We start from the raw sequence: 24,589 nt of genomic DNA on the forward strand, positions 1-24,589 counted from the left end.
ATAATATGATAACATCATCTTCCAATATCCATCAACATGGCAGACAACAAAACCTCATCTCCTCCAAGGACTTCGGCTCCTGATCTTGAAATCTTGGGTGATCAAGTAACATTGCATCCTAGTGGTTACATCGAGCCTCCGGAAAGACCTCACGATGGGGAGAAAGAAAGGAATTTGGTGGAGCATATGGCTAGGTTTAGGTCAAGTCCTTTGGAATTTCTGAGAGAAGTCTCCTTACATGTTTCAGGAGTAAGTGCCTTCACTAATGGGCATAAATCTCCATTGCCAATATCTAACGCTCTTACAGACAGGATGGCGTGCCTACGATCATTTCATCGGACAACCTATCTTTTATCCTGGATTCTCGGAAAATATGACAGCTGCGGTCATGTCTACACCTATTTTACAAACACGAATATCTGAATTGGCCGAGAAACGGACAGGAATTGAGGAGCAGGAAGGTCTATTGAATAAAGATGATCCATTATACCATTCGAAAAGATCACAGAGGAAGTCTGCCATTGAACAAAGTTTGCAAGAGCTTTCAGAAAAGTTAACGAGCGATATGATATGCAAAATGGAAAGTAGGCCATTCATCAGAGGAGCTTATTATCTATGTACTCAGCTCTTGACAAGGGCATATCATCAAGGCAAGTGAATACACATGGATCTCTGTTTCCATACTAATTAATATGCAGGTATTCATGTGTCCAGCGAGGAAGTCCTTAGATTACGAAACGTTGCCGAAAAGGCACAAAAAGACAAAACATCCATAATTTTCCTTCCATGTCATAGATCCCATGTAGACTATGTTTCTTTGCAACTGATTTGCTATCGATTGGGCATCGCATTACCAACAGTTGTAGCTGGTGATAATCTTAACTTCCCTGTCGTGGGGAGCTTTCTACAACATGCTGGTTAGTCTATATCCTCAAACGCTCTTGACATATAATAATTTTATAGGGGCCATGTGGATACGAAGAAGCTTCGGAGATGATGCTTTGTATACCACTCTTGTACAATCATACATAGATACCCTTCTACAAGGCGGTTATAATTTTGAATGTTTCATCGAGGGCGGCAGATCAAGAACTGGAAAGTTGTTGCCTCCCAAATTCGGTATCCTGAGTTTCATCCTGGACAGTATTCTTTCAGGTCGAGTCAAAGATACAATAATATGTCCTGTCAGCACTCAGTATGATAAAGTAATCGAAACCGAAGGTTATGTTGGCGAACTACTTGGTATTCCCAAGAAAAAGGAGAATTTGGCCGATTTCCTCTCGGCATCATCAGTTCTTTCTCTAAAATTGGGTCGTGTGGATGTTCGATTTCATGAACCTTGGAGTTTACGAGATTTTATTTTACAACAACAAGCTCGATCGCTGGGAATACCAAAGACTCTTGATTTTGAGAGCATCAATGTACCTAGTGTTCGGCAAAAGCTACTGAGAACTTTAGGTTACAAAGTTTTATCCGATATCAATGCAGTTTCGGTTGTCATGCCTACTGCGTTGGTTGGAACGGTTTTATTGACTCTGAGAGGCCGTGGTGTTGGAAAATCTGAGTTGATTCGTCGAGTCGAATGGATCAGCGAACGAGTTAGAAACAAAGGTGGGCGAGTAGCTCATTTTGCCGGTGCAACCACATCCACAGTTGTTGAGCGGGCTCTTGAGGTTCTTGGTAAAGATCTTGTAGGCAGGGTAGATGGGCTGGCAGAAGAAACATACTACGCTGTCGATCGATTCCAACTTTCTTTCTACCGAAACATGACAATCCATTTATTCATATCTGAAGCATTAGTTAGCGCTAGTATGTACATGAACGTAAAGCGTGGCGGAGGAAAAGTTCACCAGAACATCTCATATGAAGACCTTCGAAGTCAAGTCCAATTTCTCTCTCAACTATTTCGAGGTGAATTTATTTACCCGACCGAAGGATTGGTTGTTAATCTGGACAACACTCTACACGACCTGGAAGCTGACAATATTGTTGAACTTATTCGGGATCCGGAAGGAAAGATATTGACTGTCGGTCTATCTGATCATGAGCGTTCTGTTGGACGCGAAAATTACGATTTTTACTGTTTCTTGATATGGCCATTCGTTGAAGCATTTTGGCTTGGTGCTGTTTCTCTTATGGGTTTCACACCACCTCCAAGCAAACCAAATGATGTTTGGTTAGAAGTCAAGAAAGCTCATGACGGCGCTCAATTGGTAAGTCTCTTCATGTCGTGTGTCGTCTATGACTACTTGCTAATGATTTCAAGCTTGGCAAAACTCTTTATCATCAAGGTGATTTATCTTACTTCGAAGCCGTTAATAAAGAAACACTTAAAAATGCATATCAGCGATTTGAAGATGAAGGCATTGTAATAGTATCTAAGAGTCGAAATTCAAAGATCCCACCACGATCTCGACTTGCTCCTGAATGGACACCACAGAGAAATCCAGAGACTAGTATGATAATTGCAGAAGGAAAACTATGGGATTTTATTGAAAAGATTGCAAAGTCAAGGCGAGAAGGGAAGAATAGACGAGATGGAGCAACTGTATCAACAAGAGTCTTGAGACTTGCTGATGAATTGGGTCAGACATTATTTGCGGAAGGATCTGGGGATATAGGGATGTCGGAGGAGGACAAGGAGGAATTGCAGAGGAGAGAGAAGAGAAGGCAGGCGCTGAAGGCTAGAGCACACTTGTGATATATGTTTGGATGTATTGTACTTGATACCAAGGATTTAATTGAGATATTTAATTTGTTAACACGGTTCTGTCTTTTTATTCGCTAGCATTGATTGAAGTTTATTGACGTCTGCCACGTGGGCTTTGAAGGGCGTATTGTGAGGGCCAGTCATTGGCGAAGATGATGCGCTAGTAACTAGTTGTGAGGTTAGCTGGGCTAGGAAGCTGGATAGTCCGCAGTTTTCATCAAAAATGGAAGGTCGCAAACCTGCTCACAAATTGGTGTCATAGTACCTTTTTCTGTGAACATCTTGCCAGCTTCGAGGAACAGGTTGTACGCTCCACTCGGCAAGTGCTTGGTCATTAGCATATGACTGCCATCTCATTTATCTCGTCGTATGCTCTTCTGACTGTTATTGAAAATTTCATTGCACTCATGTTCTGCTGTCGATGCTTTTATTTGATGTTCAGTGCTTTGGAAAGACAAATCTGCAAGAGCAGTGTAACTCGAATTGATCGAGCTTTATTGCCAGATGTCAGAAATCCTTCGAATGATCAGGTCATGTTTTCAGTACCCATTGATGGCCAGAACTTGGGTGCACTCTTTTTTCTTATGTTCAGCCATACTTTTATAGCATTTGACGTGTTACCATATAATATGCACCACTTGAACACACTCTGCGTTACAACGACATTCACTTAATGTATGTCTGTTATCCTTTCCACTTTTGGTAGATCGAGCTCTTCATCTACTTACGCTCATACCTACTCACTCCATACAATTTCAACCTGGCACTATAGAAGAACTGTGAAACTTCCAGCTCTGTATTTCTGCATTTTATTATGAGACGATCATGGAGAAGTGCTTAATACAACTGATGAGGCTGGACTTCAAGGTCTCAATACTTGACAGCCAAATTCACTGCAATATTTCCAAGTCAGGTCGGGTAGCGAAAGGATAGCTATGAGAATTTGCACTAGGAATTCATGCCTGCGTTCAGTGATAATAATGTACCAAAATACGACAATCGACGGCACTGTTATTATGCCCGTTGTTGTTTTTCACATTGTCTTCGACATTTTATGAGCTTGTCGCTTTTCTACATATGATTCAAAACATCATTTGCTTCTTTCAGCTCACACTTCTGACACAATCTTCAAATAAATAACACACAATGAAATAGAGTCTGCGCTCATGACATGTAGACCATATAAGTCTTGTCTTCAAACTCGATCATTACATCTATTTAAGTATTCTCTATATTCACATCCTTTCATCCATTCATCCATATTCCGCTCGAGACAGCATCTTGGAAACGATATAAGAAGCGACAAATTTCCCTTCCTGGTAGTATCAAAAGAGTGATATTATGATAATCGATGCGGGGACTTCTGATTGTCTCGTATGTAGGTCCATAGAAGTTTTCGAAATTACTTCTATTGAGTTGCGGCAATACCGACAGGTGCGTTGTATTGTCAATCTCGAGGCAATATATTATATCTAAGATTTTCCCATCCGCCCCGCTTCGTTCAATTTTGAGACCCTATTCCGCCCGTCAAAACTTTAAATTTCCGAACACAGGGACTTGCCCTGTAATCAGGATATCTTAACCCCTTTACACTCTCCACACATTGACGACAACTCGTGAAGATTGGATATTGGCACTATCATTCACATCTTGACCTTTAGTTTCATGCCTCGTAACCTAAGTCTTCGGCATTCTCACTTAGCGTTCGAGCACACGTTCACCTTCTCTCTTCTTCCTAGTACATCTATCACACCTTGACGTCGCCCAATCATGGTAGACACAGCTTTACTTTGGAACTCAAGTTATATCTTCTATGTATAAAGGTGCTCCTAGAGCTCGGAACTAACGGTAGGAACAGCCACAAAGATAGTGCAAACCCACCGCCGGAAGGATTTCCTTCCCCAATATCCCTACTTCTTTGAAAGTTGAGTATCTTCTCTTCTAGATCACACTCATCTCATATCTTTCATTTTGAGTATGTTTCATCTTATACTATCTCCATTCTCGCCACTTTTACCGCTACGATTTCTTCTGCTACTGCTATCTCGTCTGCTCATCACCATGAGGAATCCTCCATCTATTTCGCTTGAAATAATCTCTGGCAGAGTGTTCAATAGTCTGGAATGCAGTCCAACAATGAAGATTTTTAGACTCTCCAAACCAATTGGAACATTAAAACCATTCAAGATATTGAATTTGATTGGAAGATTGAACTGTTGTCAGATTTCTAACCGCTTTAGATATCCAAAACCTTACATTGTTAGGCTGTATTCCGGATTATTGGATACCCTGACATTGATCTGTAGCTAATGGCGACTTATTTTCCTAGACTAGACATGCCGCAGATAGGGCACGGGGCAATAGGCTCTAAACAGATTGGCTTTACGTCCATGCGTATCTGATACGAAATAGCACTGGACGGAGCATCTCTGGATAACTCTTGGCGTTCGAGCCTTTCATCTAAATCTCAGTTACCATCAGGGTACGAGGAGCCATTGTCTCTATATCAATGTGTTGAGGTCTGCAGCAAACGCTTGTAAACTACATGATAATGAGTACAGTAACGCCTAGCGTTGAGATATTTAGTGTTCGGCTCTTATGACCCTGTTCACAATGTTCTCAACCAGATGAAGTCATTTAGTGGTAAGTACAAGCGACTCTTTAGGGGGTTATACCCACAACTTGAGACAATTGGCTTGAGTCTCCATTCATGTCTTGTATCGCTGTAATGATTGTGTTGAGAAGAGTATTATAGAATCTGAACCACTTGCTTAGAGAAAATGGTAGTTTGGGATAGTTTGAGATAGTTGCAAGTCAAATGAATGATGAATGTTCGAGACGAGGTTGTCTAATCCCTTTGTGGAATAGTGATGTGATTAATGTCAGGGGATTAGATCGTATCTGCAAGTTGTCAAAGTGAGGGGTGCTCGCAATTATGTGCCGGGTTGAGCGGGGTGTCATAAAATAATGATCTGCGATTGGAGAAATTGAGGTGGATTGTAAAATTGCGATATTGGCTTGGTGGTAAATGATAGGTAATCATTTACAGAATCATTCATTCTTGTTGATCACTCTGATTGATTTCCAATCCAGATAGCTGTCGGTACCGTTAATATTTACACTTGGGGTAGGACCCATACGTTGGAAGGGCATTTGGTAACTTGTAAGATTGATCAACTCCCTCCAATGAAATCAAATGAACATCTTTTCGATCAATTGTAGATCACATCGTGAATCATTGAATGGTCTATTTTGACTCAGCAATTGGAATTAGGATTAGGATTAGGATTCGAGAAGGAAAGTACGAAAGGCACTTGTCGTGAGCACTGAAGTGAGGTAGAAACTTCAGTGAGTGTGTCACTCAAATGATCAATGGAGGGCACAATAAGATTGAACTTTCCTATGTCTCGAATCATACCTTTGGATTGCCAAATTGCGAGATACAGCATCTATAAATCGTTCCCTTGGTTCTTGATTTGCCTTGTGGGTTACATCAATCGATCGATACAGAGAGATTAGATCTAGACAATTCGAATTATGGAGAGCCGCCGATCGACAAATTGAGTAGATGGGCGGTAAGGTTATCTAAATTTCAGTCCATAGAAGGGAAGTAAATTAAAGTGCACCGAGGCAAGAACGGCAGAGAACCTCCTATTGCGGAAGGTGGGATGGTGGGGACGCCTTGACTTATATCCATCTAGGAAGGAAAGAAGTACATAGCAATCAAATCATTAGCAGATAAGGCGTGAAGGCTCGAGTTTTAGCTGCAGAGTACCCAGTGCTGTTAAAATATCCTAGTATGCATAAATGTTAATAGCCGGCGGTGGAGCCGGCGCGGCATACATCGCCGAGACGGGAAGCTACAACTTGGCTAGCGCCAACAAAGCTTGTATTTTGTGTTGATGGCGTTTTTTCGTACAGATATTTCAAGATAGCACGGGATTAGATCAATCTGATGAAAACGGGTGCTCCTCTCACTAACCCGAATCTGTGCGGGAGATTAACACCATTAGCTGGTTTCTACACCCCAGAAATAGAAACTCACATATATTTGTGAAGAATGGATTCTTCCCCTGAGCATGGCAAATGCCGACATTGAACCTTTTCAATACTGACCTGCCAAGAACAGTAAGTCTTGTCTTTGAAATGCTTCGTTTCAATAAACAAACCCTATATCGTTATTCAACGCAATACATGGTGATAATACGCCATCAAAGCATTTGATCGTTACCTTCCTTTCCGAGATGGAGAGAGGGATTAGATCAAGCATCAGGCACGAGTCACTGGTGAGTCTTTGAAGTATAAATAAGACGTTTCCATCTTCCTCTATCTCTTCATCCTCACATCTTCATCTTCACCTTGACTTGCCTCACCAGTTCTGTACTCTTTGCACCATGTTGTTCACCAGCCTTCTTGCATTCGCCGGCGCCGCTGCCGTATCGGCATCCCCAGTTGCCCAAGTCAAGTCTGCCGTTCTTCCGTTGTCCAAGAACCACAACATCACCTCCATCAAGAACATCGTTGACAAAGGCCAAGCCCGTCTCAACAAGGTCAACGGTATCGTAACCAGTGCCAAGCGTGCTACTGCAGTCAGCTCTGGCGCAGTCACTAACGATGATGTCTCCTACGTCGCCCCAGTCGTGATTGGAGGTGCCACATACTCTCTCATCGTCGATACTGGATGTAAGTTACTTCTCTAATCTACTCTTAAAAATCTTACTAATGATTTCACTCAGCCTCCAACACCTGGTGCGGTGCTCAGTCTTCTTGCGAGAAGTCCTCAACCGGTGTAGCCTCTGGTGGTTCCGTCTCTGTCTCTTACGGTAGTGGTTCGTTCTCCGGAAGGGAGTACACAGACGTTGTCAGCTTCGGCGGTCTTACCGTCAAGTCTCAATCCATTGGTGCTGCCACCAGCGCTTCTGGATTCTCTACCGTCGATGGCATTCTCGGTGTTGGTCCAGTTGATCTTACTGAGGGTACCGTTTCCGGCCTCTCTACCGTCCCAACCTTCATGGACAACCTCAAGTCCCAAGGCTCCATCACTAGTGAGGTTCTTGGTGTTTACTTCAAGCCAGAATCTGGAAGCGATGGCGACGACACTAACGGTGAGCTTACCCTCGGTGGTGTTGATACCACTAAGTACACCGGTACTCTTACCTACTTCCCTAAGGCCACATCTGGAGATGCCTCAAACTACTGGGGTATCAACATCGCTGGTTTCACTTACGGCACTACATCCCTCGCTACATCCGCTTCCGGAATTGTCGACACTGGAACCACTTTGATCTACATCCCAACCGCAGCTTACAACAAGTTCCTCAGTGCCACAGGCGGTGAAACCGAAAGCGCATCTGGTCTTGCTGTCTTCACCACCAAGCCAACAGCAAACTTCTCCATCAAGTTCGGAACCACCACTTACACCCTTACCCCAGCACAATACTTGGTCCCAGCCGCCCAATACTCCAGCTTCGGTCTTACCTCCGGCAATCACTACGCCTGGATCAACGACGGAGGTTCTTCCGGTGTCAACACCATCATTGGACAGAAGTTCTTGGAGCAATACTACTCCGTCTATGACACCACCAACTCCCGCATCGGTTTCGCTACCGCCGCATAAATCGGCATGGCTTTGACTTAAAGAATGTAACTAGAATCTCGCACCTATTATATAGCAAATTTACATTCAGTCAATAGTGTTTCGTTTTGATATTGATATTGATATTGATCATGTGATTGACCCATTGATTTTGAAGATTCCTCTTGAGTAATATGATCTGATAAAGAGTTCATGCTCCTAAGTATTAGCTCATCGAATGCCAACATATATATTGAGTGTACATTGAAAATATAGCCTAAATAAGACAGCAAAGCTGTAGAGGAGTGCTATACACTCGAAGATGAGAGAGTCTGCTACGTACACCCTCTCCCTCAATAACAGATAAATTTAGCTTTCAATGACGTAACTCTCAATTTTATAGTCAAGCAAGAACCTAGATTTAGCTAATCAGAAGATCAAGAAGATCTGGAAAATCTCCTATACTTAGAAAATCAATTCCTTTTTTCCTTTTCAAAATTAAAATCTCAATATTTTACTAGAACTAGGTAGAATAACAATATTTGCAAAAGTAAAATAATTCAAACTAGTATATACTAGACCCCAAATAGCATTTCTACTAATCCCGATACCCATATAAAAATGTTACTATATAGAATTATTACCGCAAAAATATCATTATTAGGACAAGACCCTCATCCTCATAGCTCGCTGCCCTCAGGAACTCCTATCAAATCGTTCTGCCTCCACGGGAGGCCCGAAGGGCTAGTAGAGTCTCATTTGCTTGATTTTTGCAGATTACCATGAGACCGGTGTTTGAGTACCCCTGATGCAACCGGCGCTGCGAAACTCAGACTATCCGTACCTGGGACTACAATGGCAATGTAATAATACACAATGAACCGCCATGCAATGAATACTCCTGTAGTAGCCCTCAAGTTCAACATTATTAGAGACTGGGTGGAAATCACTCCTTTGTGGACATCACTAAGTATCCGGCCCCTTGACTTTCCGGGAAGATCTTCGATCATATAGACATTTCAAGGTTGTCTACTCCTCACACCCTGCTCCATTAGATGACCACATGTCTGATGACGAGAAAGCTTGCGATACAATACGATGTGATACTTCAATATGCCAAAGAAAGATAGAAAAACCCAAGCATGCACTCGAACGCTCTCGAGATTACACGGAAATGAATTTGTCAAACCACCAAAGCTCAATGCGAACTCTATTTTCAAGAATTCGAGCTGCAATCCTAGAAGAGAATACTTTAGAAGCCACTTAAAACCATTATGCACACTGTCCCAGATTATACAAGTGCAAAGGTCCACAACAGTGCAAACATCCGAGCCTATAAAATCAGACCATAGCTATCACTAACAGGAATTGCGAGTACAGGTATATTTGAAGTAGGTTCACGCAGGTCCAATCCTGTTATTGAAACATAATGTGTGCCGTGCTGCGGACTCTTATATGCAAGAGAGTCCTAGCAAGCAAATTCTGATCGCCGATTTTGTAGATGTGAACACTGTGGAGGTGGAACAAGCAAGGTGAGAGGAAGCATGAGCAGCGACAGATGAAGAATAGAGAGCAGAATAGGATAAAAGAACCTGTATCTTTTGCCGACTTTCAATGCTTATTTTCTGAGAATCATGAGAATGAGAGATTCCAAAATATAAAATGGAAAGGGATAAGGAAAGATGAAATAAATGAGTTTAAATTGTGAATAGAGTACGATCTGAAAAAGTGTGTATGAGATAGAATCTCATCCGTGTTACTCCATTTTTTACAGTATGTATTGATGATATATCCAAACGAGAATCCTGACAGTCCTGGAATTTCCTAGTACTCATGGTAATATGCTTACTTGCCTCTACTCGATTTTGATGGCCAACTTGCCAAAATGTTTCTGATCCCACATGTATTGATAAGCCTCTTTAAGCTCATCCAGTCCGAATACCTTTTCGTCGACCACTGGTTTGATTTCGTTTGCATCAATTGCCCTGTTCATATCCTCGAACATCTCTCTGCTTCCTACTAGCAAGCCTCTAACGGTACAGACGTTTGTCAAACAGTCCAAGAACCCTGGCTCCTTTTCTTTTGCTTGTCCGCCCACAAATCCAATTATACTGATAACGCCGTCGATCTTGATGGCTCGTAGAGATTGTGCCATGGTAGTTGGACCGCCGACTTCGAGAATGTGCGATACGCCAGCGGACTTGGGAGTAAGGGATTTGGCATGTGCACCCCATTCTGGAGTGGTTTTGTAATTTATTACGTGATCGGCACCGAGTTTTTTGAGTGTCGAAGCTTTTGACTCGGAGGAGGTTGTGGCAATTACGGTTGCTCCAGCTGCTTTGGCAAATTGAACAGCGAATATACTAACACCACCAGTTCCTTGCGTGAGAACCACATCACTGGGTTTCAGCGGCTTTAATCCATATAGAGCATTCCAGGCTGTGACGGCTGCACATGGCAGAGTTGCTCCTTCGAGGTATGAAAGGGAAGAAGGCATGTCTACGAGCCCATTTTCGTTAAAGACACCGTGTTGACGAAGTGTACCATCCATGGCACCACCCAAGCCACTTTGCATAGATAAATGATCGAGCGAACCACCATAGTGAGTTTGACTGAAAAGAGTAAGGACCTTGGCACCGGGGGCAAATCGAGTTACTTTTGATCCAACAGCAAGGACTTCGCCAGCACCATCGGAGCCGGGAATTATACCATCTTTAAGTGGAAATGGATATTGGCCCTGAGGAAGAAAATGACTGGTTAGTTTCAACTACGGCAGCAGTATCACCAAAGGTAGCATTGGTTTTACAAACTTACTTTGGGGATTATCAAATCTCTGTAGTTCAATGAAGCAGCGTGAAATTTCACAAGAACGTCGTTCGCACCCAATTCTGGAAGTGTAGCTTGAGTATCATATTTCAAGCTATCGAATCCGTTTGATCCTTCGATTCTCCAAGTTTTGGTGGTTTTGGGAATTGATTGGGACATGTTGATTAGTTGTTAATTATATATGTAAATGTGAGTAAAGTATGAGGTTTCAATGAAAGGGAATATAAAGCTGTAAATGATGTTAATGTGACAAAGATGTGAGCAGATATATACCAAGTACAAAGAAAATGATGGCTAAGATCACCCCGCCTGAGTGGATTGTTAATAATCCACAACCTACTATCTCCTAGTTTGATGATGTAGACACGTCGGAGATATGATTTGACCATTGAGATTGTTTGATGGCATTCTCTTTGATGGAGAACTTTACTTAATCAATCATGCTGATTCCTCATCAACCAGAAACTCAAAATGAAACTAACCAGCAAAAATCTGAGCAAACGTATTGGCCATACGCAGTACGTGTATTGTGTTTCAGGAAAGTTGAAGCGGCATTACATAAGGAGGTGGAATAGACCTAAAAGATGGCCAGATCTTGACATGTCTTGATATTCTTTTGAGGTTATTCCCAGTGATGAAGCAATGACGTCTGAAGCCTTGGACGCCGAGATATGAGCGAACTACCTAGTACTAGGTAGTTAAACTCTGCCAAAGATCACATGATCCAACTAGACCACCAATCAATCTTCGTCTGAGACCCACCTCTCATCTTGGCTCTGATGATGGATGACAAATGATAAAATTTACTCATTGCCGGTACTTCGTACTGTGTAAGGTCGAGGAGAACCCAAATCAAACAAAACTTGCCATTCCTTGAACGGGTCTTAAGTACTAGGTATACATCGTATGCTGATAGTTGTACTCTCTCTGTACACTTCTCGCACGCACGAGATAATCTCGACCACCTATATATCGTACATTCACTACCAGCAGCTGCTATATAACGAGACCTTCGTAATTCTCGGACACTTTGTTCCTAGGCAAGATACTTCAAGTACCCATGAACAGACAAGCTTGAGATTCGGGATGGGGCATTCATTCATTATCAATCCGGCTGTACATGTTCGGCAGTCGCCTTCATTATGATTTCAAGAAATAACATATTCACATGCTTGTTACGAAGCTCAATGCCTTCGAGGTACTACCCCTAGTAACTTTTGAAGTACCTTCCCAAGTAGGTAGGATCTCAATACAGTCTAGAGTTCAATATTTGTAGGCATAACCATAGAGATTCGGATTAAGTTAAAGGAATGAAATTGGATTGGAGAGGTGAGTATTGGGTTTCAATTTCTAATCGCCTTACAAGCGCCTCAACTGGCTGACCTATCAACATGTGTTTAGTGACGGCGTTCATGGCGGCTGAGATTTCAATAGGTGCCAAAATTCGCACCGTTAAGATCGACTCTGAAAGATCATTCCATCAAGAGTGCTTAGACGATGACTGTCCAGAATTACTAAACCTAAGTGGTGGGATCGTAGTGGTACGATATACACCTAGTCCACCCTTACAATACTGCGACATTGATCTCATGTTGACTTCAAATGCGGTACCACATCGCCTCGAGTAATTCAGAGTGACACGACATCAGAATTGTCACTCGAGTTGGCATTCCATGCCATGGATAGCAGCGTCTGACCTCCAAAAAATATCCCAACACTCATTGTACAATTTTGACAATCTTCCTATGAGAGCATCTTTTGCATCGAAAAAGGCGTTTCTGACGGTCTTGTTCAGCATGTTTGTTAACACATGTGGCTAGGGGGAAATGCATCTTACTTTGTGATCCCAGCTCAATCTCATCCTAGTTCCAGAATGGAATGTACCAAGCCATCAAATTGTTTCGAATTCCTCCGATATCAATCTTTCGCCATCGAAGGACCGATATGAGTTTCTACATTGGTAAACATTTTCCGACCCTCCAAATTCGTGTTTGGTGCGATCTAAGAATCAGGTCGTGATCACCGTATGCCAAAAAAGCAAGAAATGGGGATCTTCAAGTCAGCTGGTGTTTGAGAGTGAAGAAAGTCAACCAAAAACTATAAAGATTATCAAGCTGTGAAACTTATGGCAAGAGGCTCGTTGATCTGGGGTAGCAAGGTAAAAAAAAGTGCGGGAACATCGGCCCATTCACCGCAGCGCTTCTCTCACAGTGCAGGTTTCACTAGAACGTGAAGTAATCGGAGATTTTTCCGTGGTTTTAATGTTCAATATTGGTCAACTTGTTCCTGGAAAATCAATATATCAGTACACGGGTCCAGACATTTCTTCTGCTCATGATTCGACAACCTCACGACGCACTTATGAACTTAGGATTCAAAAAAGGGGTCCCCGGGATGGTCTCAATGTATTATAATGGCACGTATACATTCATCTGGATAACCCTTAGTATATCGCGCCAGCCTTAAGATTTCCACCTCGATGGCGGCGGGTTTCGGCTCCTAAAGAGACACGGGCCATATTGCGCTTCTCGGGTGGCTGGCTAAAGCTTATCGTCTAACTAATATCTTTGACAACCTAGACACGGAGTCCGAGACGAAATGCCTACGTTATTTTTTTATCCTGGCACATGATATTACAAGGGACCATGGAAAGTAGGATTATCACATCCAAATACCAACAATCCGCCACCCCTGCCTGAAATGAATGAAATGAATGATTCGCATGATGACAAAATCTAATGTCACCTCGAGAAAAGAAGTAAGTACCGACTCTGGAGAAGAACAGAGTTACTTCTGATTCTCAAGGGAATGGGGGAATTTCACGGGGAAATTTAACATGGATCTCCTCGGGACTCCGCATTTTGGTCCTACTAACAGCTGCACCTGCATATGGCAGTTCCAATTTTCTCACGCTTATCAAGGCCTCGCACCTGGTAATACGTGGGGATCTTTTTGATCTGGAGAAGGATAGACCTTCAGGATTCTGTTGGATGTGCATATTGCATGCTGCACCCTTTCGAAAGCCTGATGTGACCCGACTGTTACCGACCTTGGAGATGAGATAGAGAGTGAATTTATGAATCGTTTTTATTGATCACGGCTTAAAATGTGACTTTGCTTACGAGCTTTCATCAAATCAACACAATCGATATGGGGTTGCCAAGAAGTTGGGGTCGGGCACAGAGTCACATTGGGATTAAAGCAACACTTATAAACGTGCAAGCGAAAGCATGTGCAGACGAGCAAGCTCGAATAAGGACGAGGAACATCGGACCGTTTGGTGCTTGGATGGTCAAGTAACCAGGAATAACCACTAACAATTCAATGAGAACAATACTGGTCGTACCATATCCGATTCCTTTTCGGTGAGTATGTATGAGAATTGACATGCATTCAGCACCAGCTAGACTCGAGTACCCAACCTCGCTAACGTACTATTTACTATCCATAATCTTATTATCGTGTCATGAATGTTGTTTGCATGTGTTTGTTGCATTGATCTTCCCAGAACATGTGTGGTTGTGTTCGGGAAGATGCTGCGAATGGAATGCTGCGTTGAAGATTGGAAACTGCTGACCATAAAGTCAGAATTTGGATTGATGATTGAAGTGTGGGGATCTTGTGCGGTGCCCGAAAGGAAGTTACCTCGGGCTGAAAATGGCGATCAGAGAGGGGGGCACTTGATGTACTCACCTCACAATGAAGTGTTATGCGCACCATTACGATGGATGACGATGGAATAATTATTTTAAATTCAATAATTAAGTACATGAGAAAGGTATCCAAAATATCTACTACGGCTTCTAGAAAAGCGGGATCTGAATCAAATATTGAAGTTTCATTGGCGCATTAATTGTCAAGATAGAGTTGGAGCACAAACTCATACCGAGTACGCACATATACACTACCAAAACATATAATCTAATTAAGAAAGAAAACAAGCAAGCAGGCAAGCTTTCATTGAGAAATGTACTTGCACATCACATTACGGATCTCAGCACCGTATCATCACTAAATTGACGCCACCCACTTTCACCTCTTCTTTCACATTTGTGTCAACTCGATGTACCGAGTAGATTAAGATGAAAAGGGGTGTGGGGAAAGGTAATTCTAAAAAAGCTATGGAGAAATAAGGTCTCGAGGGGGGAAATGAACACAGATCATTCATTACCTTGTCCCAACAACGATGATTGTCGTCCTTAAAATTTCCTAAAATTTCCTGGTCATACCAACATCGGAGGAGGGGGTCGATTTGGGTTGAACTAGGTTGACTCGAGGGGGGCCCTGATGATCACTCATTTGAGAATTTCGATTTCAAGGGATGTGGAATCTGGATTGTCTTGACAACTTCCTGAATAACTCACTCGTTCATGTGTGCTACACTACTAAAAGACAATAGTAGAGATCGTATCCCTGATCCCGTTTTCTTGGGGGTGATTTATTGCGCAAGCTCATGGACTAGAACACTAGAACACTGTTGACAAGATTAAGAACTGCCAATTGAAGGATAGAGCCGTGTCCTACCGAGTTGACTAATTTTCCTTTTGTCCAATCCTTCTCAATCCACTGAATAAAGTTGACGGATGGCAAATATTAAGATTTCGCCAGAGACTCGCTCCGCTCCGTTCTCCACTCCACCAATAGCTAGTTAAACGAGCTACTACTACATATTTGGACCTCAACCAAGTCATGGATTGAATGGCAAAACGAAACAACGAGATTATGAAAGTACTGCAGGAGAGAGAAAGCGAAAAAAAACGATAAGTGATATTATCTTTATCATACCCTATACCTACATTGTTACTGGCCGTCCTCGTTTATATTGAGTATTATTGGGTGAGTGTTGGAATTTCAACAAAAAATTCAAACCTGGTTCACACCAACCACCAGAGCATCCTTGATGATTCAATCTTCGATTTCAAGATTTTCGGAAAAAGTATGACCGAAGGAAAAGACATTCGGAGGTGATGCCACCGTGGGGTAGGCTCTCCGAGACCAAAAGACCAGCATCTGCATACCCTGGACCTATTCGCTGATTTTCTTAATCCTTGTTCTCTCCACAAGTTAAGATCAATAAATTTTAGGAAAGGAACATGCCTCTTGTCCTTTACCGGTACTTCATGCGAACCCCGCCATATAGTTAATAGACTTTATTAGTTCATGAGCTCATGTTAGAGACTTTGCCCTGTCATCTTGTGCCTATTATTTTAGCTTTTATTTCCCCTTCCAAGACGGTCCTGCTGATATACAGGGAGCCAAGGTATATGTCAGTTCCATGCCGTATTCAGGAGATATAGATGCTCGAATCGCACTTTTACAAACATCCTCGAACCTTATTTACTTGCATCTTCTGGAAAGCTCGTCAGCTATCAACTATTAAATCTGCCAACCATTAACAGAGCTTCCATCACAGCTAGATTAAGTCTCTTCAAACCAACCTTGTTCTAGCAACTTTGTTTGCGCATCAACTCCAAAATGCTTTCCAATCCCCTTCACCGTTTCTCGGCATATAATACTATGCCCTCAAACAATATGCTGTCTAACGGACACTTACCATCCAATCATATGCACACTTCAGGCTTAGATACTCTTGCTCATGGCTCACAATATGCTATCTCACAGCTTCACCAACAACAAGTGGACATTCGTCAAAACTCACAGAGTCACAGAAATGCTACTTCAAAACATCGACAGCATCCTTATGCAATGGGAATGCCAGGAGGCAACGCTACATCTGCTAGAGGGACCGGGAATTCTGGACCAATTCGAAGGAGGATCAGCAGAGCTTGCGATCAGTGTAATCAGCTCAGAACTAAATGCGATGGTCAAAGTCCCTGCGCTCATTGTGTCGGTAAGTATTTTCATTGAGATCTAACGGATAAGGCTCATGAGGATATAGAATTTGGACTAGGATGCGAGTATATCCGTGAACGAAAAAAGCGAGGAAAAGCTTCCCGAAAAGATCTTGCGCAACAAGCCGCCGCCGCCGCTGCTGCCAATGGACAAAAATCACCTACTGATCAATCGTCCGAAGAGAGATCGCCCGTGGAGTCCCACAATGATCCAACTTCCGCCATTTCCTTGACAAACGAAAATGTTGAATTCCCACGACATACACCATCCAGGTCTTTAAGTCTTAACACAGCCGCAGTTGAAAAGCCTTCAGCTCGTGAATTGATGAAAGGAAGAATTCGTGCTGGTAGTCTCGAAAGCCTTACAGAAGTACCATCCCAAGGACATCCGCCCCACGTTAGCCGCGCAGACGTCGATCAAATCGGGAGCCCTGGGTCCCTGAATTTGCATGGCTACTCAAGCATGCACGGTTACCGCTCTACCTTAAATCCCCACATGATGAACGGCAGTGGCAGTCATGCAAACTTTAACACGGCGCAGACCGGTTATTCAGATCTACCCTATGCTATACAGGGCCAAAGCCCGCCTAATTTTACGGGTAATACCCAAGGTCAGTTTCGTTTAGCCGAAAGCCCTTTGACCGGTTTTCCTATGGGCTCTGAGGCCCCTTCACCCGGTGGGTGGATGTCATTACCCTCTCCTTCAAACCAGTACCAACACGTGACACATCAGAACTTCAATGCACCTCTACGATATCCCGTGCTACAGCCATTGGTACCTCACCTTGGCAGTATCATCCCCATACCTTTAGCTTGTGATTTACTCGAATTATATTTCGCAAGCTCGTCATCAGCTTTGATGCACCCTACCTCTCCTTATATTCTCGGTTACGTCTTTCGCAAACACTCGATACTTCACCCTACGAAGCCTCGGCAATGTATGCCTGCCTTACTTGCTAGCATATTATGGGTTGTGGCACAAACTAGTGATGCAGCTTTTCTAACAGCCAGTCCATCATCTCGTGGACGAATTTGTCAAAAATTACTCGAACTTACTGTCGGTCTTCTTAAACCTCTTATTCATGGAACTTCCGGAAGCAATGAATCTGCTTCCAATTTCTCTAATACTGTCATTAATGGTGTGGCGTTGGGCGGTCTTGGTGTGGCAATGCCCGGTTCGGTATCTACAGATGCACTGAATGAAACAGGTGCTTTCGGTGCAGCTGGCACTCTTGACGATGTTATAACTTATATTCATCTCGCTACTGTTGTGTCAGCTAGCGAGTACAAAGGTGCGAGCCTGCGTTGGTGGAATGCGGCTTGGTCATTAGCTCGTGAACTCAAACTAGGAAGGGAATTACCCCACCATCCAGCACCAATGGCTCCAGAACAACCAAATGAAGGAGCCAATGATGTGGATGCTGATGGAGAAGATGATGATGAATTACCTCGAACTCCAGGGCCGATAACTGAAGAAGAAAGAGAAGAGAGAAGAAGGATCTGGTGGCTTTGTTATACAGTGGACAGGCACCTCGCATTGTGTTACAACAGGCCACTCTTTCTGTTAGATATAGAATGTGATGGTCTTCTCCAGCCAATGGATGACGCATTATGGCAGGCTGGAGAATACTATACTGGTGATTCAAGCATTCATATTACTTCCCCTTCCGGCACTCATCGTATACGGAGGCACGGACCTAACTTTGAGTGTACTGGACATAGTATATTCGGATACTTCCTACCCCTTATGACGATTCTCGGTGAGATCGTAGACCTATACCACGCCAAAAACCATCCTCGATTTGGCATTGGCTTTCGCTCTGCTCGTGAGTGGGATGATCATGCCAATGAAATCGCAAAACAACTCGATGCCTATGGACAGAGTCTACGAGCCTTCGAAGCGGAGCAGATTCCCCCCTTGCCAGATGACTCAAAAGACCAAAACATGGAAGGAAACAATTCATCCTCCACGCCAAACAAATCCCTCGAACACAACGATATCGGCTCTCCTTCAGTTCATTCAGTTCACACCGTATCCTCCAGCCACGTATCCGAAGCCAACATCCAAACACGGATTGTGGTGGCTTATGGTACACATGTCATGCATGTTCTTCACATCTTATTAACGGGAAAATGGGACCCGATTTCTTTACTTGATGATAATGACCTATGGATCTCGTCGCAGAGTTTTATCAACGCAACGGGACATGCTGTTAGTGCAGCAGAAGCCATAAACAATATTTTGGAATATGATCCCGGGTTGGAGTTTATGCCGTTTTTCTTTGGTGTGTATTTGTTGCAGGGTAGCTTTCTGTTGTTACTTATCGCCGATAAACTTCAGGTATGTTCTTTCCTATCTACCTTTTTTCCATTTAGAGAAATGATGTGAATCATGAAACTAACATAAATAAATAGGTCGAAGCATCGCCCAGCGTAGTAAAAGCCTGTGAAACCATCGTCCGAGCCCACGAAGCCTGTGTCGCGACGCTGAATACAGAATATCAGGTTAGTTCCGCATTGATTCATTGATTCAACCCCCCCCCCTTTCCCTCTCCTCCACATTCTCAATTGCATCCACAAAAAACTAACATAAAATTCCAGCGCAATTTCCGCAAAGTAATGCGCTCAGCACTCGCACAGGTGCGCGGCCGCATCCCAGAAGACTTCAACGAGCAACAGTTGAAGCGGAGAGAAGTGCTCTCTCTATATCGCTGGACAGGCGATGGAACGGGTTTAGCTCTATGAAATTTTCCTTTAACTTTTTCTCTTTTTTTCATTTCTTGGCGCGCTTTTGCTTTCTTGCAGTGCGCGAGTAACTGGATGGAATGGGATCGGATGGGATAGGCAGGGCAGGGCAGGAAAGGCAAGGGATGGATACTGGACCGGGAATATGATCAAGTTATGAAATTTGGAGACCCTCACCTGGATATCTGAAAATGGGAGGGCCAAGAAAAGGATAGGATAGGAAATTCATGAAATGGACCGGGCTCGAAGGGAACAGATAGGAAAGGAAATGGAGATTTGATGATCTGGAGTTGGATGTGTGTGTATCTCCTTTTACTTCACTCGATACAGATATATATGATCTTTTTTGGTATTTATGATTCAAATGTATATACCATGTAAAATTCTTCCTCGCGTCTCTTCAAGTATATCGGCGTTGGATTTTGGAATTGAGAATGTGGTGCGAGGATGTGTCTTTGAAACAAGCATACCTATATATAAACATGTGTAATTTTGTATGTAGTTTTGTCTGAAATACTATAAAAACTCCAATGGTGCAATCTACTATCAATATCATTCGTCAAAGCAAAGCATAAATATTACAACTGTCGAAGGAAGGATTTCAATAAATTCACACCAAACTATACATCTCTCCTTTCGCTTTTCAAACTTAAAAATATCAACAAAATTATGATTACGTTTCATTCCAAATTACCATCCCGTGCTACATACAATATATATAAATCTTCATTCATCTCATCTCATCTCATCATTGAATATAAATCGCTCATCAATCGGTCAATCACCAAACCATGCGCCAAGCAATGCTCGCTCATTCGCTCATTCGCTCATCAATCATATAATAGCCAATCCACACACAGCCCAATCAGCAAACAAACAAATATCAAGAAAGAAAAGAAAGGGAATTCCCAGCCCGGCGACTGATTGACCAATCCGCCAAATTTTCGGCGACAACACCTGCTAACCCCCTGTAAATATATACAATCATGTACCCACAGAATCATTTGTTAAATTAGTAGCATCTGGATCGACTTCAGTTTCCGTCAATCTCAATGCCTCTTCCACATCTTTGACGAAATGTTCTCTGCCTCCACAAGTTTCCAAAATCCCGCTTCGTTCCAATAATCTCCAAATGTGAGTTCCTTCTTGAGGACCACGGGAAAAGAACACTCTAACACCTCTATTTCTATATCCTCTTACGATTTCCTCTAAAACCTGTGTACCCGAACCATCAAGTCCTGTAACGCCATGAATATCAAAAATAATATTTTTATTATGTTCAGGAGATCGTACGCGAGGTAGTGCAGGATGGGCGTTATTTGTGCCGTACAATTCTAATCGTCTTAGTCGGTTTTTGAGATCACCAGTGTTGGCGAAGGTAAGTGGCTCGGGAATTTTAACAATGAGACATCCCTCGATGAATTCCAGTTTCTCCGGATTGTCTTCAGCGTTTTCGAAACGATTGGTACCAGGAATACGGCCTAGAATTTGGATACGAGGACGAGTAGAGTGTTTGATAACGGATAGAAGAGAGAGACCGACTCCAATAGCGATGCCAAGAGTGAGTGAGTAAAAGATAGTCGAGGCAAAGATGATGAACATAAGGCCTAATTCAGTATATCCACGAATTCGAATAAAGAATGCTATGTCATGCGGTGCTTCTTCGATTAAAGAATAGGCTACCACCGTAATCATTGAGGAGAGAACCGCTTTCTAGGACAATATTAGCTTAGGATAAAAAAAGTAAGGGAAATTATGGAGGTATACCGGAAGATAATAGAACGCAGGTAAGAGAAACAGAATGCAGAGTACGGTTAACAAACTTAAGAAAATGCTGCTCATGGGAGTGTTTCCACCAGTACTAGCATTAACTTTGCTTCGACCATACCCACCAAATGCAGGAACTGCTTGGAAGCAGCCACCAACTAAATTTGCGACTCCAAGAGCGACCAATTCGCGATTAGGACTGAGCTGTACTCCTTGGATCAAGTCTTTCCCCTCTGCACCAGCAAGACTTTTAGCCGCTACGGATGACTCGAAAAAGCCGAGAAGCGCGATCAAGAAAGATGTTCCCATAGATTCTCGGACATGCTTCATATGAGAAATTTGGAATGGCCATCTGAAAGTAAATGGTGCTCCGCCAGTCGATTTGACTTCACCGAGGATCTGGAGTCCCAGGTCTTCCCAATTATATTTCCAGGCTAGAATAGCCGAAATAACCACTACTAGAAATCTGTCGGGTATGTATGCAACACTTGGATATCGAGGTTGAAGGCGCTTTTTCATCTCTCTGAATCAAATCAGTAATGAGCGGAACTAAGATCCTTGGTCCCACATACCTGAAAATCATAATTATGATAAAACTGACACCAGCAACAACACAAGTAAGCTTATGCGCTTTGCCTGCATTGCGAATCAAAAAGCCCAACTTATCGACACTACTTCCATGAGCGACACCTCCCATTTCATCTGCCAGTGCTGCCAGTCCCATCTCTGGTATCAATTGATCGACCATAATGACGAAACCAATCGCAGAAATAAAACCTCTCAAAAATGGTCTGCTCAGCACACTGTCTAGGAACCCTAGGCGAGTTAAGCCAGCAATGAAGATTACTGCTCCCGCCATACCGGTAACAATACCAGCAACTCTTGCGTGCATTAAATCGTCTTCTTCGCCCCCGTCGCCGATATCGACAGTAGATTTCACAACCGAGCCAACTAGTAGACTTCCCGCGGCTTCAGGACCAACAACCATTTGCGGGCAGCTTCCAAATATAGCATATATAAGTGGATTGAAAACAAAAGAGTAAAGACCGTTGATTGGCGGAACGTGTGCGAGGTTGGATGCATAAGAAAGAGCCATAGGTAGGTAGAAGGAAGCCATTGTGATAGCAGCTATGAGGTCGCCCCGAAGATGTACCCATCTATATTGTCGAATCCAGGTGAAAAATGGTATGTAGTAATTTATGTACCTGTTACGCAAGAAACTGTTAGCAAAACTCCATACGCAATTCTGGCAGCTCAGTGTTTATACATACATTCCAGTAGTGTTGGTAATTCCATGTTGTTCTGCGAGCCAACTTGTCGTGCTCATCCTCTTTGGCTTTGCCATTGGACCATTCCTCACTCCTAAGCCTTTAAGTAATCCCCCAATCAGTCCGTCACTAGGCTCCCCGTTGCCATTGGGAGATACTGGCGCAGAACCTCCAAAGCTCCTCACACTGTCCGCACGACTCCCCAGCCTCGGGCTAAATGTTCCATGATTGCAAGGTCCAGGATGTACCGCATTGCCAATCGGTTCAAAAGGCTTCCTCAGTAAAGCGGTGGTCTCGTCGGAGAGCTTTCCTCCAAACCCAGTGTGTTCATGCGAATAGCCGTCTAGTCCATCATCTGTGCTTGCAGATGTATCGGCGCGAGTAGGGCGAGCATGCGGTAATGGTTGCTCGGTATCGTTCCTCGAGTTCTCATCGTTCCTGTCATTTGTACCATCTTCTTCAACATGTCTTGTCGCCTCCGGACTCGTCGCAAGGGTAAACGATTCTCTCAATCCGCTAGGATGTGTCGGTGTGAATTGCGAAACATTTTGATTTCGCAGACTTGGAGTTCTGGAATTTGATCGTAAAGGTGGAGAAGTCGGTGGTGGTCGTGATGAAGTCATGGTTAACTAGGGCGTGAATAGACTGCCCTGAATATAATAATTTTTACATCAATTTACACCTGAAAATGAAGTAATGTTTTGATTAATATTCTGGGGTTTGGGGGATGTTTGAAGGGAGATGGAGGAATTTGGACATATTTGGGTGGGGAGGGGACCCTTGAGATAATTTAACCAATGAAAAAAGTTAAATTGATAATTATGGGTCTAGTAAATTATCAAGCTACCGACTTTATACCGTTGAGATTTTCATTTGTAATTCATTCGTATTAGGTATGTAATTGTCCATCGCCAATAGCAACCAGACAATGAGAACTTTCAAGAATCAACTTTTTTATAGATAACCGCATCTGGTGTTGTATCAATTTAAGTAAGTGAATGAGAGAGAAAGAGAGGGAGGGGAAGAGGTGGACGGGGTGAAGAGACTACTATGTGGTAACCCTTCAAGGCCCAACGGAGCCCTCAGATAATCTACATTGTACATCCTCTCATAAGTATTTGGGTATGTAGATATTCTTTGCAGTTTTGAATTTTATGTGCATTTTATATTGTACATTGTACATCTCTACATTTGAGGGATTTTTATCTGTGTTATATACCTCGTCTTCGGTGCATTCTTACATTACGTCCGAACAATCCCGATATTGTGGCATTTCGGCCGGCACTGGCGCAGATGCACGGTATCAATAAGTCTACATCACGTCCCAGAATCAATATTAGTGCAGGTAGATGTGTTTTTGATATTTACGCGATAGTTCGCAGGCCGTATGGAGAAGGTCTTCCGAAATGCTCTTGAAGTAGCATTGGAAACTCAAATGCTGAGTGCGTGAGAAAGCTTTGGAGTGCAGGAATTTTAACGGAGCGTTTGTATGAGGCGGTGAGAAGCTGTTTTCCGGATCCAGATATGGCCAGGATTGAAATTGGCAAACATCCTGAGTGGACTTGGTACCAAATTTTATTAGAGTCTTAGAAGATTGGATACTTGGTGTGCCAACTGGGCTGTAATGAGGGACCAGGCGTACAATGGGCCAAATGTTCCGGAAGCTCTGGGAGAGATGAAAGGATTGGACATATACAGATTAGAGGAAGACAACTGAGTGATCAACTGCGTTTGTAGTCGGTTGTCATACAAGTCTGGAATTTTTACAACTGATTTCTCGAAGCGAGCCAAGAAAAGCTTTTCCAGATAATTCAATATTCTTCCAAGGTCTCCGCGTTCGTATTCC

General features: G+C 43.0%; 6 protein-coding genes across 6 annotated transcripts; 4 read left to right on the top strand and 2 right to left on the bottom strand.

The window, feature by feature from the left end:
- Window positions 1-36: 36 nt before the first annotated feature.
- On the top strand, window positions 37-2,701 carry EAE97_004784 (uncharacterized protein; the record flags this gene model as incomplete). Its single annotated transcript, XM_038875296.1, has 5 exons — window positions 37-249; window positions 308-650; window positions 699-917; window positions 964-2,213; window positions 2,267-2,701. The coding sequence occupies 5 exons, from the start codon at window positions 37-39 to the stop codon at window positions 2,699-2,701; spliced, it is 2,460 nt and encodes an 819-aa protein (XP_038733653.1).
- Window positions 2,702-6,997: 4,296 nt separating this feature from the next.
- EAE97_004785 (uncharacterized protein) lies at window positions 6,998-8,406 on the top strand. Its single transcript, XM_038875297.1, has 2 exons — window positions 6,998-7,393; window positions 7,447-8,406. Exons 1-2 carry the CDS (start codon window positions 7,105-7,107, stop codon window positions 8,325-8,327), a joined length of 1,170 nt encoding a protein of 389 aa, XP_038733654.1. The 5' UTR covers window positions 6,998-7,104; the 3' UTR covers window positions 8,328-8,406.
- Window positions 8,407-10,140: 1,734 nt separating this feature from the next.
- Window positions 10,141-11,270, bottom strand: EAE97_004786 (uncharacterized protein; the record flags this gene model as incomplete). The annotated part of the gene is made up of 2 exons (XM_038875298.1): window positions 10,141-11,022; window positions 11,100-11,270. 2 exons carry the CDS (start codon window positions 11,268-11,270, stop codon window positions 10,141-10,143), a joined length of 1,053 nt encoding a protein of 350 aa, XP_038733655.1.
- Window positions 11,271-12,502: 1,232 nt separating this feature from the next.
- EAE97_004787 (uncharacterized protein) lies at window positions 12,503-12,739 on the top strand (the record flags this gene model as incomplete). Its single annotated transcript, XM_038875299.1, has 1 exon — window positions 12,503-12,739. The coding sequence occupies one exon, from the start codon at window positions 12,503-12,505 to the stop codon at window positions 12,737-12,739; it is 237 nt and encodes a 78-aa protein (XP_038733656.1).
- A 3,847-nt stretch (window positions 12,740-16,586) lies between these two features.
- EAE97_004788 (uncharacterized protein) lies at window positions 16,587-19,708 on the top strand (the record flags this gene model as incomplete). The annotated part of the gene is made up of 4 exons (XM_038875300.1): window positions 16,587-16,962; window positions 17,011-19,304; window positions 19,379-19,468; window positions 19,565-19,708. 4 exons carry the CDS (start codon window positions 16,587-16,589, stop codon window positions 19,706-19,708), a joined length of 2,904 nt encoding a protein of 967 aa, XP_038733657.1.
- Window positions 19,709-20,692: 984 nt separating this feature from the next.
- Window positions 20,693-23,366, bottom strand: EAE97_004789 (uncharacterized protein; the record flags this gene model as incomplete). The annotated part of the gene is made up of 4 exons (XM_038875301.1): window positions 20,693-21,421; window positions 21,476-21,998; window positions 22,048-22,680; window positions 22,747-23,366. The coding sequence occupies 4 exons, from the start codon at window positions 23,364-23,366 to the stop codon at window positions 20,693-20,695; spliced, it is 2,505 nt and encodes an 834-aa protein (XP_038733658.1).
- Window positions 23,367-24,589: the final 1,223 nt, after the last annotated feature.

The sequence above is a fragment of the Botrytis byssoidea genome (assembly GCF_014898295.1).
Source record: "Botrytis byssoidea strain MUCL 94 chromosome Unknown BBYS_008, whole genome shotgun sequence".
NCBI classification, from domain to species: domain Eukaryota; kingdom Fungi; phylum Ascomycota; class Leotiomycetes; order Helotiales; family Sclerotiniaceae; genus Botrytis; species Botrytis byssoidea.